Below are 20,072 nucleotides of genomic sequence, written 5' to 3' on the forward strand. Positions count from 1 at the left end.
TTCCTGGTTCCAGGTCTAGTGCTCTAGCTACCTTATCAACTAGCTATCCGTGATTATATGTTGTGTAAATGTCTTGGACAGCAAAGAGATCAAATCAGTCAAATACTTAAAGAAATTAATTCAGGCTATTCATTGGAAGGTCAAATACTGAAGCTGAAGCTTAAATACTTTGGCCTCATAATGATAGGATGGGGCTCACTGGAAAAGACTCTGATGTTGGGAAAGATTGAAGGCAAAAGGAAAAGAGAATGGGAGAGGAGGAGATGGATGGACAGTGTTATGGGAAGGATGAATATGAGCTTGGATAGACTTCAGGAGATAGTGGAGGACAGAAGGGCCTGGCGTGCTGTGGTCCACGGGGTCACAAAGAGTCAGACACAACTGAATGACTGAACAGCAACATGTATGTGTCATGGGGAATTTTCAAATAGATAAAAAATTTCCTCTTAACACCAAGATTCTACAGATATCTTATTTGTGGATGACATTATGCCACTGTGTCCCTGATCCCTAGGGATTACTGTGTTTTGCCATGAGATCTACGGTCACTCAAAAGGAAATCCAGCTGGCCATCCATACTGGAAAAACCAAGTGGATGATGAACACATATTAACCTAGATTTTGACCCGGAGTTGGACAGACACTCCATTTAAGTTCATCATGTATCTATTTTGGTTAAGCCCTGCAGATGGGTAACAAGTTATGGCTGAAACTGAATCTTTCTAAATTGAATTTGGGAAACTGTGCTCTACTTTCGATGGGCCCCAAGCTGTTCCTTATTGCAAAAGCCATCTTTAATATTAATACCCTTCTGGAGATGCTACTTAGAACAAATATGAAGATCTCCGAAGAGGCATGAGCAGTTAACTCATTGTGCAGCCTACATACCTTCACTGGGTCCACAAGAATATCATGAGTGGAGTTGCTGAATGCCTTTTAAAAGCCAGATGATCTCTATCAACAGCATTCCCCTCATCTACTTATCTAGTCACTGTGACAACGAAGGACAGGAAGTTGTTCTGGCATGACCTGCCCTAAGGAAGCCTTGCTGGCTCTTTGCACTCACTGCTTTCTTTTCTACATGGCTGCTAGCCACCCCTTTGTCCTCCCAACCTCCTATGTCCTAGAATTTTGAAAATGAGCTCAAACTTAGTTTTCGAAGTCTACTTTTGCCCCTTTTCCACAAAGTCAGGAAGACATTAGCCCTTTCCCAGCCCCATGGCACCTTTTCATTTTTCCATATTCTTTCAAAGATCATTGATGGGGCTTCATAACTGCTTGGAACCTTCAGCACCATGGACTGCAGCCTCGCCAGGTGTGGCCACCTGAAGTCATCAAAGGCAGCTGGGTACTCCCTCCCTATATCCCTACTTCACTGTGCGTGCAGGTCTCATCAGCTGTTCTGGCTCTGTTCTTTTCAGTTCAAGGATTATCCTTGGCAGAGGAAACAGGAGCATGATTAAGGGCTGAGGAGTTCCACCTTCCCTCTGTCATCTGTTTTTATCTTCCCACTGGGCCTCTCTCTTCTCTGAGCTTCCTCTTTTCCCTAATATGTCTAGAAAAAAGCCAAACGTTTTTGTTGGCCCTAACATTTCCTCACAGCCTCAGCTCATTCATTCTAAGCTTTAGCTCTCTTAATACTACCCTTAGGAGACCATGCCACGCTTTTGTATTCATCCTCTGTTCGTGCTTGCTTCCACATTCTCTACGTGTCATTGAAAAGTCCAAGTTGGCCATTAAATGCCTTGTGATACCTCTAGGACAGCTAGGTGGCCCAGTGGATAGAGCACTGGACTTGGATTCAGGAAAACTCATCTTCATGAGTTTTAATCTGGCCTCAGACACTTACTAGCTGTGTGACCCTGGGCAAGTCATTTAAATCTGTTTGCCTCAGTTTCCTCATCTGTCAAATGAGCTGGAGAGGGAAATGGCAAACCACTGCAGTATCTTTGACAAGAAAACCCAAATGGGGTCATGGGGAGTTGGACATGACTAAACAACAAGATGTCTCTAGAGAGAAGTTGATGTCTTGGGAGAATGTCACCTCTTCCTCCTTGTCAGATTTGTTTCTCTTTGCATCCCTCCTAGGATGATTGCTCCTATGGAATTTTAGGCCATGGGCTCCTCTTTAACCTTTCTCAGAGCCCTTTGAAATAATCTGCTTTCTCCAAACCTAGGGTTCACATCAGGTCATGCCCAACTTTCCTCTCCTCAACCAACAAATTTTAACATGTAGAGTCCACGTTCCCTCATGCTTCAGCAGCCTTCACGCTTGAGTTGAAACAACAAAAATTTTGAAGCACAATAGAGAGACACTTGGTGGGTGGGTGGACACAGACTGGAGCTTTTTGCAAACGATGGTTTGTAATCAAGTGGTATAAAGGATACTACTGGGGACGTGGACGACCGGAACAGGATGGAGGCTGCTCAGATAGCAAGAATCAATGGCGAGCCAAAGTGCTGAGCGGGTACCTCCATGATACTAAGGGAACTATATAAAGGCCACAAGGGCATTGGCTAGATCCTCCAGGCAGAGCTGTCAGGAGGGCATAGACAATAATGGTGCAAGATGGGAAATCACTGGAGGTCTTGACCTTGCACTGGCACCTAGCAGAGGGCCCCTGACATAGCCGGTATTTGGTTACCTTTTATCTAGTCTAAGTACCACGTATCTATCTATTTATTTATACATAGTTTCCTCATAAGAATGTAAACCCCTCGAGGGCAGGGGCTGTTTTGGTCCTTCTTTGAATCCAAAGTACAGAGCACAGTGCCTGGCACATGGTAAGCACTTAATAAATCCTTGTTGATTGATTGGCTAATAAATGTTTGAACGAAGAGGAAAGTAACCGGACAAAATAATTTATGCTAAGGGCTTGATATGTGACCCCTAGGAGGAGTGGCTGGGTTTTAAGAGAAGGCTGTGAGGAAGAGACAATACGGAACCCCCAAAAGGGGCCCTCCTTTCAGGCCCGGGCCTGGCCACGGACCACATCTTTGTCTCCAGTGTTCCCAATGAGCTCTTGGGTCAGCAGCACAGAAGTCATTATGGACACGTCCCTCATCCGGTTGGTTCTCTAAGAGGGGCTGAAGCTGAGAGGCAGCTCCCACCATAGGGAAGGGAATGAGTACTTATTAAGTACCTACAGTGTGCCAGGCACTATGCTAAGTGCTTTATGAATATCTTCTCAACAACCCTGTGGGGTAAGTCCTATTATTATTCCCTTACAGTTGAGGAAACTAAGATAGACAGAAGAGAAGGGACTTGCCCAGGGTCACACAGCTAATATATGTCTGAGGTTGGATTTGAACTCAGGTCTTCCTGACTCCAAGCCCAGTGCTCTATCCCCTGCAACCCCTAAAGGCCCAGTACCCCAACAGGACTGCTAACATAGGCTCAGCAACGTTTTCTCCTTATCCTAGGGATATGGGGCCTCCCAGTCAATACGTTCAATGGTAAACTAGAGACGGAAGAAGAAATCTTAGGGGGTGGCTGAGATCATGGGCCAGGGGCTAAACTTCCTGGCCTGTCTGCCTTAAAGAGCTGAATGAACTATTCTACTCCTGCAGAACTGGGCTCACTTAAGCTGAAGAGCAATCACAAAGCATTTCCTTTGTCAAGGGAGGGGGAAATCCACAGACCAAAACAAATGAGAGAATGTCAGAGCTGGGAGGCTGTAGATTGCTGGAGATGCCCAGCTCAGAAAGCTTCTCTGGTTCTGCGATGCTACCTGGATGAGACAGTAACTCCAGAGCTTGGAACTCAGGGCCCTCCGGGACTCCAGTCTAGCTTTCCAGACATCCTTCCCCTTCACACTGTCTGTTCCAGCCAAACTGGACTAAGCCATTCCCTCATCTCTCCTATTCTCTGTTCTAACATCCTTTGGAACTTAAATAAGCTTTGATTGTGGCTACATGACACGTCCACGTGCACAAGGCCCCGGCGAGGGGCCTTTTCCACTAAGAAATTACTTTCATGTCTCAAAGAAAAGGGTCATCCCTCTTCCATCAGGTATTTGGCTCCTACTCCTTAAGAAAAAGGAATTTCAGTCAAAAAATATTTCAGGGTGGTATGTGAGTGAGTGATTGGTTTCAGGTGGCAACTGCTTCACAAGGAGATGACCCCCTCCCCCTCGGGTGAGGTCCGCCAGGAATATGTCCTCCAAACGCCTCCCCCTCCAACATACTGGTGCACGGCATCTCCAGTGGGTCTAAGTCAGCTCGGTAGTACCCGTTGCGGCAGACACAGTTAGTGGCTCCTTCTGAAGTGGTCCGGCTGTTGATGGGGCAGTGAGTGCATCCTTCATCCCCCTGATTGGCCTTGAAGGTCCCGAAGGGCAACCTAGAGGAGAAAACATATGAGAGTCACCCAAAGAGAAATGAATGAATAGAACTGGACTGATTTTGTGTGTGTGTGTGTGTGTGTGTAGAGGGAGAGTCAAGAAATCTTAGTCAGAAAAGCAGCTGATACCAGAATTATTATTCCCATTTCACAGAGGAAGAAACTGAGGCTTGGGAAGGTAATTAATTGCCTAAGGTCCCATGGGGCAGACCTGGGACTCACATTAGAATGTAGACTCCTTGCAAAAAGGGTTTGTTTCATTCTTTGTCTTTATGTCCCCAGTGCCTAGTACAGTGCCCGGCTCATGCATAGTAGGCTCTTAAGAAATGCCTGTTGATCAACTGTGATTCAGATTATCACGCAACATTTCCCCTTAGGGAGGTCCTGCAGGATAGTGGGATGACTGCTGGATCAAGGCTCACAGACCTGAGTTCAAGTCTCAGCTCTGTCCTTTACTACCAGTACGAACTTGGGAAAGTCCCTTCAACCTTTTTAGGGCCTCAGTTTCCTCATTTGTAAAATGAGAAGGTTAGACTGGATCACTTCTGAGGTCCCTTCCAGTGAGCTAGGATTCTATGATCCAGGTAGATGCCTAAGGGTCTGCGAGAACTTTTTCTGAACCCCATTCTGTTATATATTTGAAACACATGAAGGATGAAAGGCCTTAGAATGGGAAAGACTCTTAAGAGCCACCTGGCTCAACCTCCTTATTTTATTATTTATATAACTCCTTATTTATATAAATATTTATTAAATATTTGCATTTATAGAAGTATTTATTTATTAAATATTCACATTAGATAAATATTTATTTATTAAAGATTTACATTCATAGAAATATTTATTTATTAAAGACTTACATTTATAAAAACATTTATTTATTAAATATTTATATAAATATTTATTCATTAAGTATTTATAGTTACATAAATATTTACATTTATATTTCACCTCCTTATTTATGGGGGAGCTGAAGTCCAGAGAGGCTTGTTGATTTATTAGCTCAAGATCACACAAGTAATAGGAAATGGATTGAGATTAGAGCTTAGGGCCTCTGAATCCAAACAGTGGCCTTCTCATTACAGCAGGTAACCCAGCCCCTTGGTTTTATAACAGCAAACAGGTTCACAAAGAGATTGCAGGGTCATAGAATTAGAGCTGGAAGAGACCTCAGATGCCATCTGGTAAAACTCTTATTTTACAGATAAGGAAACTGAGGCCCTGAAAGGTTAAGTGACTTGGCTGACATAACAGTGATATTAAGTGCCAGAGGCAGACTATGAACTTGGCTGAGTTCTTGGACTACAAACCCTTCCCCCTTCTCCTTAAATCCTTGTCCTTTTCTCTTTTTCTCAGCCTCTTTGACAAGGTCCAGTCCTGGCCTGCTTATAGTCTTCAATAAAAGCCAATCCAGTCTTGGAAGAGATCAGCTTTGGCGGAATTCTCTTCCAAATACGGATGAAGGAGGCTGGGGAACGCTGCTCCCCTCCCTTTCTCCCCATCTTCCCCCTGGGAGCAACTCCAGCAGCCCTAGCTTGGCACTAAGGGACCGGGTTTCCAAGGGCTGCTGGGAAGCTCTCCAGCCCCCAAGATGGATGGATAGATGTCCCCTCCGAGCTGGTGAGGTCAGGCTGTCCGCAACACCAGCCACGGACAGTAGAGGGTAGTATCTGAGCTGAAGGAAGCAGGCCATCTCTACACCTCCCCCGCAGCCCCCCAAAGCACTCCTAGGCGTGCGGGACACATGTTCTAGCAATCTCAATAAATAAACAGGAGCCCTGTGTGCACAGGGGGGACTCCTTGCTTTTTCCAAACTCCACCCGCTGCCTCTCTCTTCAGGCGGCAGGCCTCTTTCTATTCCAAACTTCCTAGGCAGAAGGAACAGATTTGTTTTGGAGAAGGCTCTGCTGGTTCCCCATTTTGCCTTTTGCTTGAAATCCAGAAGATAACAACAATGACAACAGTAAAAATAGCTGACATTTATACGGCGCTGTATGCAAAGTGTGTTGCAGACGTGATTTCATTTCTCCTCATAATGGGCTCTTTGCTTTTATCATCCCCATTTTACAGAGGAGGAAACTAAGGCTGAGACATACTAGCTCAGGTAGTAAGTATCTGAGACAAGATTTGAACCCAGATCTTCCTAACTCTCAGACTAGCCCTGTGGACTTGGAGCCAGAAGGGACCTCAGAGCTCACTGAGTCAATACTGAGCCCCTCATAGGCACAGAAGAGAAAAATGATGCCCAGGAAGGGAACTGACTTGTTCAGGGTCACATGTGGGGAGTGGCAGATTTGAATACAGGTCTTCCAATTCCAAATGGAGTGTTCTTTTTTTTTTGCATCCCGCTGTTTCCCTTTTCCCCTTTCTGCACATCTGCCTTAAAGCACCCGGGGTTGCTGAGGCTGGGTTGGGGTGGGGGAGAGGACTTCTGCTTCCTGGACCGTCTGAAGGAGCCGAGGTCTGGGAGTCAGGCATCTCATGGCAGCTGTGAACTGCTGCCGAGTCTGTGAACAAGTAATTTCCTCTCTCCAGGTCTCAGTTTCTTCATTTCTCAAGTGGGGATTACTTAGTTCATGGGTGTATTGAGAACATTGAATGTTAGAGCTGTAAGGGGCCGCCAGCATGACCTAGTTCCATCACCTCGTCTGGCAGAAGCTAGGGAGGCCAAGGCCTAGGGTAAGGCAGTGACCCACCTCAGGTCACGCAGCCAGTTAGCAACAGAGCTAGGTCTAGAGACCAGGTCTCCAGACTCCTAGGCCTGTGATATTTTTCATTTCTACTACACTCTGGTTCTTCTGACACATCACTGGAAGTGTGCCAGGTGGGGTGGCCTGGAGTTTGTAATAGAGATGAACAGGACACCAGGGAAAGGCCCTGACATCCCCCTCCACCACCCTTCAGCACTCACGGCCTTCCACCCAACGCGCCTGAGAATGCTGGGTGGGGGAGGGCTTTATTCCTGTGGCTTAAAGCTTCTGTCCCCTATTTCACTCATTACTAATAATCTTTGCCCTTGGAACTCACATAACACTTTGCAACACAAATGTTGTAATAATAATAATAATAATGATGATGATAACTAACATTTATAGAGTGCTTACTATGTGCCAGGCATTGTGCTATTAGTAATACTAGGTATGATAATGATCTGTCTTCATTGCCGCTACCATGGTTAGATTGAGTGAGCTCCATGTTGGCAGGGACCAGCAAAAACGCAGGGCTCTGCACACAGTAGGTACTTAGAACGTGTTTGTTGAATGGAGTGAAGGAATATGTGAAAACACCAAGATGGGGTGGGGATGGGGGGTGTCACACGTGAAGCTACCATCGAGTACCTCTACCTGGACCGCAAAGAAATAGCTGAAAAACTGGTGGGAATCGTGGGCAAGAGTGACAAAAGACACAATGGGCTGTGAGAAACTGGAGCAGTGTGGACAGAGAGATGAGAGCGCTGGGGGATGCTGGGGGGGGGGAAGAAAGGGAATGGAAGCAAGGATGCACTGGCCAAGGGGCCTATGTCGCCATGTTCTCTTGGAAGCCTGCTTTTAGCTCTGAGCATTGTATGTTTTAAAATTACATGTTCCAAGATTCTTTCAGGATCTCACAATCTCTATTCTAAGGTCCCTCCCAGCTCTAATGTTTTCTGTTCTAAGGCTCCTCCCCGATATTCCAGCTCTGACATTCTGTGTTCTAAGGGCCCTCCCAGCTCTGACATTCTGTGTTCTAAGGGCCCTTCCAGCTCTGACATTCTGTGTTCTAAGGGCCCTTCAAGCTCTGACATTTCTGGGTTCTAAGGGCCCTCCCAGCTCTGACATTCTGGGTTCTAAGGCCCCTCCCAGCTCTGACATTCTGAGTTCTAAATCTCCTCTTTCCAACTGTCACATTTTATATTGTAAAGTTACTTCCAGGTCTGACATTTTGTGTTCCAACATTGTGTGTTGGACCCTTTCTAATCTAGCATTCTAGAATTCCGTGTGTTGTGATGGATAGAGTTCTGGATTTGGAATTGGGAAGACCCGGGTTCAGGTCCTGACTCTGGCATGCACCAACTGTGTGACCAAGGGCAAGTCACTCCATCTCTCTGACCCTCAGTTTCCTCAATCTGTAAAATGGGGATAATTATGAGGGCAGATAGGTGGCACAGTGGATAGATAACCAGGCCTGGAGTCAGGAAGACCTGAGTTCAGATCTGACCTCAGCCACTAGCTGTGTGACCCTGGACAAGTCACTTCACCCTGTTTGTCTCAGTTTCCTGTAAAATCTGTAAAATGAACTAGAAAAAATGGCAAACCTCTCCCTTATCTCTGCCAAGAAAACTGCAAAAGGGGTTATGAAGAATCAGACGTGACTGAAATGACCACACAACATGTCCATAATGCCAGCCTTACAGCTTTGTTGTAGGAATAAAATGAGACAGGTACATAAAGTGATGCCCAACTTTAAAGTGCCACAGACACGTCAGGTATGATTATTCCTTCAGCCTGCTCCTCTTTCTCCTTCCTCTCACCATGCTCCTTCCAGTCATATTTTCTGCAGAGAGCCCCTGTTGCCCAGGAATTCAAGACCCCAGAGATGTTGATCTCTGGCAACTCACTTATCTGTGGTTTTTTCCCCCCTGAAGTCAAAGACCCAGGATGGGGGAGGAAAAATGAGAGGGTTCTCTTTATTCTGAACACAATTCTAGCTCTCATGACCCTCTCACTGCACAGACCAACCAGGCTCTGGAGGGGCTGGGGTGCTGGACAGCCCAGTAACAGCTGGCCTTGATAGAGGACTTTACATTTCACAAACCCATGTATGTCACTGGATCACCACAACCATCCTTGGAAGCAGGTGCTATCACCCCCATTTTATAGATGAGTAAAACTGAGGATGAGAAGTCAAGCAACTTGGCCACAGTCACAGGACTAGTAAGTGTCTGAGGCAGGTTTTGAACTCAGGTCTTCCTGACTCCAGGCCCACTGCTTTCCATCCACCTAACTGTTTCAGGCTGACAGGGCAGAGAGCCTGGATGAGGATTCAGGGGGCAAGGGCTTCAGCCTCAAGGCTGCCACTAATTGGCTGAGTGACCCCGTACAAGTCACTTCTGGCCTCCAGCCTCAGTTTCCTCACCTGTAAAATGGAGAGACTAGTCCTGGCCTAGCCTCCCTTATAAAACGTCTTTGAAAATCCAATGAGGTGGACAATATGTAAATTCTTTGAATAGAACAGGCTGCAGCAAGGTTAAATTATGATTATTTACTGATAGTTCAGGTAAAAATGTTATGTATCTAGTCTGATATCCCTAAGTGCTGCTGGTTCCAGGCCAGCTTGGGGCATGAGAATACACATACACACACACACACACACACACACACACACACACACACACACAAATGGTAGCGGCCAGTCAATTCCCCCCACCTTTCCACCCTCATCTGTCAGGCTCAGCGTGCCTCTGCTCTGACTGCTTGTCTTCCCCCTAACCTAATGTGATTTGTATGAGGCTGCCTTTCTGCTGGCTTGTCCCTCCATCTGGAATGCCCAGCCTGCTCTTCAGGCACCAAAGTCACCTCTTCCAGAAGCCATCCCTCATTAACCCTGCCCCACTCAGGGGCTTCCTCAGCAGGCCTATGCTTGGAGAGCTAGGCAGTTTTGCTTTGGGTCTCTTGCTTCTGAAATTGAAATACAAAATGCCATAGTCAGAAGAGACAGCAGGAGGATGCAAGATTTGGAGGGAGGAGGACTGGTGTTCCAATTCCTACTGTGTGGCTTTAGGTAAATCACTTTATCTCTCTCTGCCTCAGTTTACTCTTCTGTAAAATGAAGGAGTTGGACCAGATGACCTCTAAAATCTCTCCCAGCTTTAAATCTGTGGTCCAAAGCTTGACCTTAAAACACAGAATGGTAGAGGTGGAAGGAGCCTAAGCAATCATTTAAGCATCCTGATTTTTTCAGGTGAAGAAACTGAAAAGCGACGTAGCCAAGGTGACACAGAAAATGAACGCCAAAGCGGGCATTAGAAACCAGGTCTCAATTCCCATTATATTTGCTGAGGATCCTCCCAGCTCTGACATTGTCTGATCTAAGATTCCTTTCAGGGATGATATTCTGTATTCCAAGATTCTTCTCAGCTCTGATATTCTGTGTCCTAATAAAATGAGAAAAGAGGGTTCCCCCTTTTCTAAAGAAGATCCCGGTTCTCATCCCACAGAAGGAAGGTCCCTTTCACTCCAGAGGTCAACCAAGCTCTAGAGGGTTGGGGATACCTTACAGCCTAATGCTGTCTAGAATAAACAGCTCACATGGTTCTATGTTCTAAGGTTCCTCCCAGTTCTGACGATGTCTGTTCTAAGGGTTGCCTCAGGTGTGACATTCTATGTTCTAAGGTTCCTTCCCGCTCTGACATTCTGGGTTCTAAGGGCCCTCCCAGCTCTGACATTCTGGGTTCTAAGGGCCCTCCCAGCTCTGATAGTCTAGGTTCTAAGGTTCCTCCTAGCTCTAACTCTCTGAGTTATGACAACATGCAATTCTGTAAGTAGGGTCCTACTCCTTAAGATGTGCCAAGACTCCTTAAGGTCACTGATAGTCCAGGGCTATTTCTCCACTTTCAAGATTCTTCCCTCTCTACTCCCCATCCCCCCGTTCTGGCAGGCAAGTAAATTCTGTGGAACCTCCTCTCTCTGACCAGAGTCTGACCCAGCTGACTCAGCAAAGTGCCTAGCCCTTTGTTGGCAGTAGCATCTCAGAAGGGACGTGGCCGCATTAAAGGATCCCCAAATGCCTCTTCTGTCCTGTTGGCTTAGCTCCTCACAGACAGGGCCACTCCCAGAGGGTGAGGTCTCCCCTTAATGGAAAGTGGGTACACATGGACTCCACTACTCCTCTGAGGAGAGGTCACTCCCTCCACATCACCCTCCCAACCCCTGTCTGGACTTCACATTCCTTCTCCACATTCCTGGACTGGGCTGGGGGTGACAATGACCCTCCTGAGAAGAAGCCAGTTTTTCTTTGGGGAGAGGAGTCCCCATGGCCAGGCCTGGGCTGCACGTCCAGACAAAATCAGGTTCTGGTGAATGCCCTGGGTCTAGGTTTGACTCTTAGCCTTTGAATCATACTGCTCTTGTACTTCTCTGTTTCCTTCTCTCCATTCCAAAGCCCTGCCCTGGTTTGGAGCCTCATCCTTCTCTTCACCTCTTTCCTAGACTGTTTGGCTAGTCCCAGCCTCCATTCTTTCGCTTCTCCAATCTGTCCTCCAGGTTTGAACACGTTGCTCCTCAGCTTTCAGAGCTCTAGGGGACCCCTGTGGCTTCTAGAATTAAATACAAAACTCCCACTTGGCATTTGAAGACCCTCAAGACATGGCTCCCCCTGCCACAGCACTTAGATCATGAAGTCCACCTCTTCATGTACTCACCAGACCAGTCAAAGCTGCCTGGTTGCTTCTCGGGCATCCCATCTGCCATCTTTGCTCCTCTGCATAGTCTGTTTCCCATGCCTGGAATGCGCTCCTTTCTCACTCTTCCTCCTCGTAGAAACCTTAACTGTGTTTTCCCCCCGCAAAGCTCAGCATAGATGTTACCTCCTACCTGAGGCCTGACATTTAAGGCCTGCCACAATCTGGATCCCACCTACCTTTCCAGACTGAGTACCTATTGGGAGTTCCCCAAAGCTGGGATTCTATCACCAACCTTGTGGATTATCTGTAATTTATTCCTTCCTCACTCTCGCTTCTTAGAATTCTTGGAGTCCCAAAGGGCTCAGATCCAGGGCCACCTCCTCTTGGAAGCCTTTCCAGGTGTCATGCTGTCTCCCGGAACTAACTTATCTGGATTCATGTTGGAAAGCATTTATTAAGCACTTACTATATACACGTGTATACAGGTGGCATCTCCCCCCAATACAACCTGAGCTCCTTGGGGTAAAGACTATTTTGGGTCTTTTATCCTCTGTATTAGCACAGTGCCTCTTACACACAGTAGGAACTTTATAAGTACTCACTGAACTGAAGTGATATGTTTGCTGAATGGACTTGGATCACATTTACGTGACTGTGATTACCTCAAAAGAACAGGAACTGACATCATCTTATCTTCTAACAAACTTGTGGGTGGGTAGAGCAGGTTTTTTGTCCCCATTTAACAGATAAAAAAGCTGAGGTGCAGAGTGGGGTAAGTGCTGGACAAGATGGTCTTTGGAATTCTTTATAGTTCTAAGATTCTGGGACTTGCCCAAGATTAAAAAGATGCAGAGCCAGGACTTGAAGACAAGAGGGACAGAGGAAAGACATTCTGATTTGGAGTGAGAGGGTCTGGGTTTAATTCTGGGCTCTGTCACTTCCTGTCCGTGTGACCTGGGGTACTCAACATCCCTGGGCTTCAGTTTCGTTCTTTGTAAGATAAGAGGATTGGAGGAGATGACTTCTAAGGTCCCCTTCATCTCTAAGTCTTTGACCTTTCGGCTTGAATTTGGAATTTCAGGGATTGCTTGGAGTCCTGGAACTGCCTCCTTGAGTCTTGGCCTAGGGTGGCTTGCTCTAAAGCCAGAGACCAGGAGACCCTCATGGGTCAAGGCTCAGCTCCAGCAGTTAAGGAGGCACATAGGGTGTGGAAATACCCTGGACTCGAAATCTGGAGGCCTGGGTTCCAGTTGCTGCTCCGTTATTTACCATGTAACCTTGGGCAAGTCATGTCCCTTCTCTGGGTCTTAGTCTCCTAATCGCTGTCTAAAGGCTCTTCCAGCTCTAAATCCTATGATTCCTAATTGAAATCCCTTTGGCAGGTGTTCTAGCCAATTTCTTCTCATTCTGTCTGCACTGATGATAAGCAGCTATTCCATTCTCCAGGTAATGCCCCATCAGAGACTGGAAGACAGTACTTCCCTCACCTCTTCAGCCCCTGAGAACTCCTCCTCCTCTGATCATCTCTAATGCTTCGTGCTTATGTCCAGGGATTCTGTACTTCATTGCAGGATGGGTTGTCTCTGGGTTAGCCTTGTCTGACAGCCAGGACAGGTCTTACTCATCCTGGTTCAGCATTAGATGGGAATTAGCTGTGGGGAGCGGGGAAAGCCTAGACTTCTGAAAGCTAGAATGAATGAAGACGGAGAGCACCTCAAGCACCCCGGTTCAATAGTCCCATTCATTTTTGTTGCTATTCAGCTGTTTCTGTTGTGTCTGACCCCATTTGGAGTTTTCTTGGTAGAGATACTGGAGTGCTTTGCCATTTCCTTCTCCAGTTTGTTTTACAGATGAGTGAGTGAGGCAAACAGGGTTATGTGACTTGTCCAGGGTCACACAGCTAGTAAGTGTCTGAGGCTGGATTTGAACTCAGAAAGTTGAGTCTTCCTGATTCCTAGCCACCTAGCTCCTCATAACACCCTTGATAAGCACTCATCCAGCCTTTCCTTGAAGACCTCCAGGGAGGGGGAATCCACCGCTTCCCAAAGTACTTTGAGGCAGCTCCAATTATTAGAAAACTTTCCTTTACTTAAGGCCCCAATTGACCTCCGGGCAGTTTTCTACACATCTCCTACACATTTTAAGTCTAACCTCTAGGGCCAATCAGAACTGGTCCAATGACTCCTCCATAGGACAACCCTTCAGTTTCTGAGGACAGATCTCCTATCTCCCCTGAGTCTTCTCTCCTCCAAGCTGAACATCCTGCCTTCCTCCCACTGCTATTTCTACAGAACTCAAGGCCAAACTGACTGTTCTCCTCTGGGTCAACGTTCCTTCTAAAGTGTGGTTCCCCACAGGAACATAGTCTGACCTTTGGGACCACGACCTCCCTCACCGTGGACATGATGCCATCTTGAAGGAAGCGGCACCATGTTACACTTCTATCACTGAATGTAAGCCCCCTGAGGGCAGGGCCTGGTTCACTTTTGTCTTCCTATCCCCAGTGCCAGCCACAGAGTAGGCACTTAATAAATGACTGCTGATTACTGATTGATTGATTAAAAGCTGTGTGATAGGGATAGATCAATGCCTCAGTTTCTTCCTCAGTAAAATAGAAGTAATATAATCACTACATTCCCCAAAGGACAGTTGTGAGAGTTATATACATTCGTGGGATCAGAGATTTAAAGGGATTTCTGGGGCTACTGAATCCAACTCACTCATATTACAGATTAAGAAACTGAGGCCCAGAGAGGCTCATAGATTCCTCAATCCAGAACTGGAAGGGACCTCAGAGGCCATGTAGTTATCAAATGTATATAGCACTTTAAGGTTCACAAAGTGTTTTGCCACAGATTATTTAGTTTGGGCCCACAACAATCTCATGGGGTAGGTACTACCATTCCCATTTTATAGATATAGGAAACTGAAGGTCACACAGCTAGGAAAGGCCTGAGGGAGGTTTGAACTCAGGTCTTCTTAACTCTGAGTCCAATACTACACCATCCAGCTGCCTAGAAGTATAAGGCATCTTCTAGTTAGGATCCCATGGATTTCCACAGGGGAAATCAATCCAGGATTAGGGTGATGGTAAAGAATGAAGCTCTGGAGACACAAAGGGAAATAATTCCAGTGAGGAGGAAAAATGGTGTTGTTTTTTTTAACGGGCCTATCTGTGTGTGCACTGAGAGCTCCCCAACCAATTTAGATTTTGAAAAGGAGGGTGGGTACAGCAGATGGAAGCCAGGCCAGGCAACCCAGGATGAACAGAAAAGGATAACATGGTCTTGAGAGTTGTGTCAGGAATGTCGAAACTCAGGAAGAACTGAAGCTGGCAAGCTGAAGCGAAGGACTACAAAAAGAGGGTTTGATAAAAAAAAAAAAAAAACAACCAAACAAGGCATATTTGGAGGAAAAGGAAAGTCAAAGAATGGACAAGGGATATTTACTTGGGGAAGATGGGACAATGACAACTGAGAACAGAGAGAAAGCAAAGGGGCCCAGCTCCTAGTTTTCTCTACCAAGGACAACAGCTGGGAAAACAAAAACAGATCCTAGAGAGTCCATACCCAAGATCAGTAAGAAAATAGTAGCAGCCTGACTCATTGTACTTGATAGATTCAAATCACCTGGTACAGATGAACTATGTCCTCAGAGGTGCCATGCAAGGCTCAGCTGAGCTCCAGTCGACAAGCATTTATTAAGTACCTCCTTGATGCCAGGCCCTGTGTATCCTGAGGCAAAACCAATCCCAGACCCACCCCCACCTGCCTTCCTGCTTCCCCAGGAGCCCACGGTACTAACAGGGGAGAATGGAAGGATCTGGGGATGTTGAGCCCAGGGCGGAGAAGACTTGGGGGTAACAGGACAGGAAAGCGTATCACGTGGAAGAAGGATTATATTTGTTCTCTTCTGCACCAGATGGCAGGACCAGAAGCAATGGGGGAAATTAAAAAGTGGCAATTCAGGTTTGACGTTAGGAAAAAAAATCACCAATAATTAGAGCCATCAAAAGTGGAGCTGGCTGCCCTGGGGGCCACAGGTTCCCCATCACTAGAGGTCTCCTAGCAGAGGCTAGATGGCCATGTGCTGGGTATGTCAGAGAGGCTCTTCTCATTTAGGTAGAGTATAGGTGGGGGGGGTACCAAGGCACCTTCTGACTTGGAGACGCTCTAATTATGTGAACAGGGAATGCTAGGATGAAACATCAGGGCTGGAAGGGCCCTTAGAACACCAAGGCTGGGAGGGCCCTTAGAACACCAAGGCTGGGAGGGCCCTTAGAACCCAGAATGTCAGAACTGGGAGGGTCTTTAGAATCTAAAACATCAGAGCCGGGAGGGTCCTTAGATCACAGAATGTCAGAGCCAGGCAGGCCTTTAGAACACTGAGTCCTTAGACCACAGGATGTCGGGAGTGGGGGGGACCTCGGAACACAGAATGTGAAAAGCTGGGAGGGACCTTAGAACACAGAATATCAAGGTTGAGGAGAACCTTAGACCATAGGATGTCAGGGTTGAGGGGAAGCTTAGAACACAGAATATTGGAATTGTGAGGGCCCTTAGAACCTAGAATGTTTACAAGGTCTTAGGCTTATGGAATTTAGACCTGGAAGGGGCTTTAAAGAGCATCTAGGCTAATCCCTTTAATTAACAGAAAACCAAGGCCCAAGGGAAGGGAAATGATCTGTCCAAGGTCACACAGTGAATGAGTAAATAACAAGGAAGCTGAAAATTACACGGAGACAATAAAGGTTAATGGGGCCCTGAGGAGGCCTGTTCTTTCTCTCCATCTTAGTCTTGAGATTTAAAGAGAAAGTGTATTTAAGCACTTTGAGGGGAGTGGAGAAGACAAATGCACCAGGTGCCAATTAGAGACCCCAGGATGTACGGCTCCAGCAGATCCCTGCCTGCTCTGTCCTAATCCAGGTTTCACACTGTCAATTATCACCTAAGACTTTAGCTCCTGGAGCTCCAGGGGTGAGCAGGGCTCCAAGGAGTCCTGGCGATCCTCTCTCACCCTGGCCTTGTGCCTCTTCCTTACCATGGTGGCTTTTGGCCAAAGGCTCTTTTAATGGTGCCCGGTTGGGGAAGGGATATTATTCTATTTAAAAATAATTTTTGTCCACACTGACATGTGCTTAGTTGTTTTTTTTTTGGGGGGGCTACATTACTCACTGAACCCTCTTAAGGCATGATCTTCCATACTTGTGGCATCCTAGTACTGTGTGCCTTCAGAGAGCTGAGCATGGGTCTCACATTGGTGGCAAGAGGTACTGGGTTTTAGAGCCGAGTCTGTTACTAATCCATTGTCTGAAGGAGGAAGGAAGGAAGGAAGGAAGGAAGGAAGGAAGGAAGGAAGGAAGGAAGGAAGGAAGGAAGGAAATCGCATTTCTTAAGTGTTTATTATGTGCTAAGTGCTGGGGATGCAGCCCTCAAGGAGATATCACACCTAGGGGGTTGTGGCCAGTGATGGGCACACTGAACGATAACAACCCCTCTATCCAACCAGTTAGGGATCCATGTGATTGTATTATTATCTCAGCCATCTCTCCCCATCTACTCCGTAAGAGCATGAGGCACATGAGATCAAAAAGCTTTGCTAAAATCTAGGCAATCTATGTCCACAGCCTCCCCTCATCGATTAAGTCAGGAATTTTGTTAAAGAGGAAGGTGAGGTTAGTCTATTTTTGAGGAAGCCATGGTAGCTTTTTGTGATGGTCACTTCCCTTTCTAGACATTCTTCAACCTTCTTTTTAAGAATGCTCACAAGATTTAAATCAAGCTCACTGGCCTCCAGCTTTCAGATTTTGTTCTCTTCCTTTTTTGAAAATTAGAACATCTGACTTCCAATCTTGTGGCATCTCCCTTGTTTTCTGTGATCTTTCAAATCTTACCAACAGTAGCTCGGCAATCACTTCTTTTTTGTTTTTTTAATCCACTTAATAGTATTATATTTTTTCCAATTACATGTAAAGATAGTTTTCAACATTCACTTTTGTGAGATTTTGAGTTTCAAATTTTTTTCTTCCTCCCTCCCTCCTCAAGACGATATGCAATCTGATGTAGGCTATACATGTACAATCACACTAAACATGTTTCCACATTACTCATGTTGTGAAAGAAGAATCAGAATAAAAGGGAAAAAAATCAAAAGAAAGAAAAAACAACAACAAAAGAGAAAATAGTCTGCTTCAATCTGCATTCAGAACTCCATAGTTCTTTCACTGGATGTGGATAGCATTTTCCATCATGAGTCTTTTGGAATTGTGCCAGATCATTGCATTGTTGAGAAGAGCTAAGTCTATCAAAGTTGGTCATTGCACAATGTTCAGCAATCACTTCTTTTAATAACTGAGAATAGAGTTCATGTGGGCCGGACAACTGGAATTCAAGGGCAGCTATCTCTTGCTATCTCTGTCTTTATCCTAGGCATTTATCGCCAATAGTCATTTTGGGAAAAGCAGGCGACTGCATTTCAGCAGCTGTCATTTCAGTTGATTTGATGCCTGAAATTCTACAATTTGAGCCTTGCCTTTAAGGCTTAAACTTCCACCAGCTAAAATGCAAATGTCCTTAGGAGAGTCAAAAGTGATCACTTCATCAGTCATTTACACCACAATGTAAAGGATTTTATCAGGGTCATTCCTGGAAGGCGGCCTTTCATCATTGGATGACCCTGAGCCTTAGGAAATGCTTCCTTAGATTACCCTAAAATTAGCCCCTTGGTGACTTCTACCCATTGGTCCCAGTTCTGCCCTTTACATGGAAGACTTCTGCTCCTTCTTTTCCATGACAGTCCTTCAGCTACTTAATAACAATATTTACTTAATAATAATAACCACTAGGATTTATATAACACTTTAAAGTTTGCAAGTGCTTCACATACATTTCATTTGATCCTCACAACAAACTTGTGAGATGGGTGCTTTTATCATTCTCATCTTACAGATGAAGAAACTGAGGCACAAGTGACTCGTGTGACCAAGGTCACACAGAGAGTAATCGGATAAGGCAGGATTCAAATCTGACTCCAAGTCCTATGCTCTATCCGTTGAACAACCCAACAGCCATATATTTGAACACGGCATGCACATCCCTGCTCATCTTCAATTCTCTAGACTAAACATCTCCAGCTTCTCTCTCTGACCCTCATTCTTCACACTATCACAGAATAAGGATTTTAAAACCTTCATCCTGGCAAGTCACTTAATCTCTATTTGCCTCAGTTTCCTTATACGTAAAATGGGGATAACCTATCTTGCAGGTTTGCCCTCAGGCTCAAACGAGAAAATATTTGTAAAGCATTTTGCAATACTTAAAGCAATACACAAATGCTAGCTATTATTATTGTGACTCAGAGGCTCTCAATCAGCAAAGTTATAATAGTCCTGTTATTAATAAATAAAAGCTATGGATAATTGGTAAAACAAAAACAAAACAGAACAAAAACCACCTTGATCCTTCTGGTCACTTTCCTGTGGACACACTTGGGTTCTTCCAAGTCCTTAAAACAGGGTACCTAGAACTTAGCTGTGTGTCTTATCTCCCCAGCAGAATGTTAAGCTCCCTAAGAGCAGGCAGGGGCTGTTATTATTTTCCTTTGTATCCCCAGTACCCTGCATATAGTATGCACTTGTGTATTTGTTGAATTGAATTGCACTGGACATGGTATTCTAACTGGGCAGAGAATCATGGAAGGCCTTCTGGACACTAGCCTTGGGTGGGGTCTGCCTTTATGCCAGTGTGGTATTTGCACTGCTGTCTAATGTCCCCTGGAGCTCATCCAGCTCTTTCCATTTCTTAGGCCTCAAAGTCCCTAAGCTTCTTTTCCAGAAGAAGCCCGAGTACAGAACGGAGCTTTGAGTCAGAAAACCTGGCCTTAAACCCTGGCTGGGCCTTGTGGGGCCACGTCCCTCCACTCAGCCACCAGAGACACCTTCCTAAGGCCCAAGCCCGACCAATCAACTCTAGGATGAAATATAAAATCCTCTGTTTGGCTTTCCAAGCCCTTCCCCAGCCTTTTCAGTCTTGGTTCTCCTGTGGTTCAATGCCACTGGCCTCTTTGGGGTTCCCTGCACGAACCCTTCAACGCCTGACTTCTGGGCATTCTCTCCCCCTCCAGCTTGGCCTCCTGGCTTCCATCAGGTATCAGCTAAAATCCTACCTTCTGAAAGAAGCTGTTTTTGTGACTCCCTTTAATCCCCTTAGCGCCCTCCCTCTGAGATGATCTCCAATGTATGCCATATACAACTTAGATGGGTGCAGTTGTTTGCCTGCTGTGCTACCCCACGAAACCGGGAGTTCCTTTAGGGCAGGGACAGATTTTTGCCTTTATTTAGGTCCCAGCATT

At 45.9% G+C, this 20,072-nt stretch overlaps 1 protein-coding gene across 1 annotated transcript in view; it reads right to left on the minus strand.

The window, feature by feature from the left end:
• The window catches only part of EPHB2 (EPH receptor B2), a 134,892-nt gene that overhangs the window by 57,423 nt on the left and 57,397 nt on the right, over positions 1 to 20,072 (minus strand). The window contains 1 exon segment of the mRNA XM_078146218.1: positions 4,188 to 4,342. Coding sequence (XP_078002344.1) covers positions 4,188 to 4,342 — 155 coding nt within the window.

This window comes from Phascolarctos cinereus, unplaced genomic scaffold (genome assembly GCF_003287225.1).
Source record: "Phascolarctos cinereus isolate Bilbo 61053 unplaced genomic scaffold, phaCin_HiC Scaffold_726;HRSCAF=1367, whole genome shotgun sequence".
NCBI lineage: Eukaryota > Metazoa > Chordata > Mammalia > Diprotodontia > Phascolarctidae > Phascolarctos > Phascolarctos cinereus.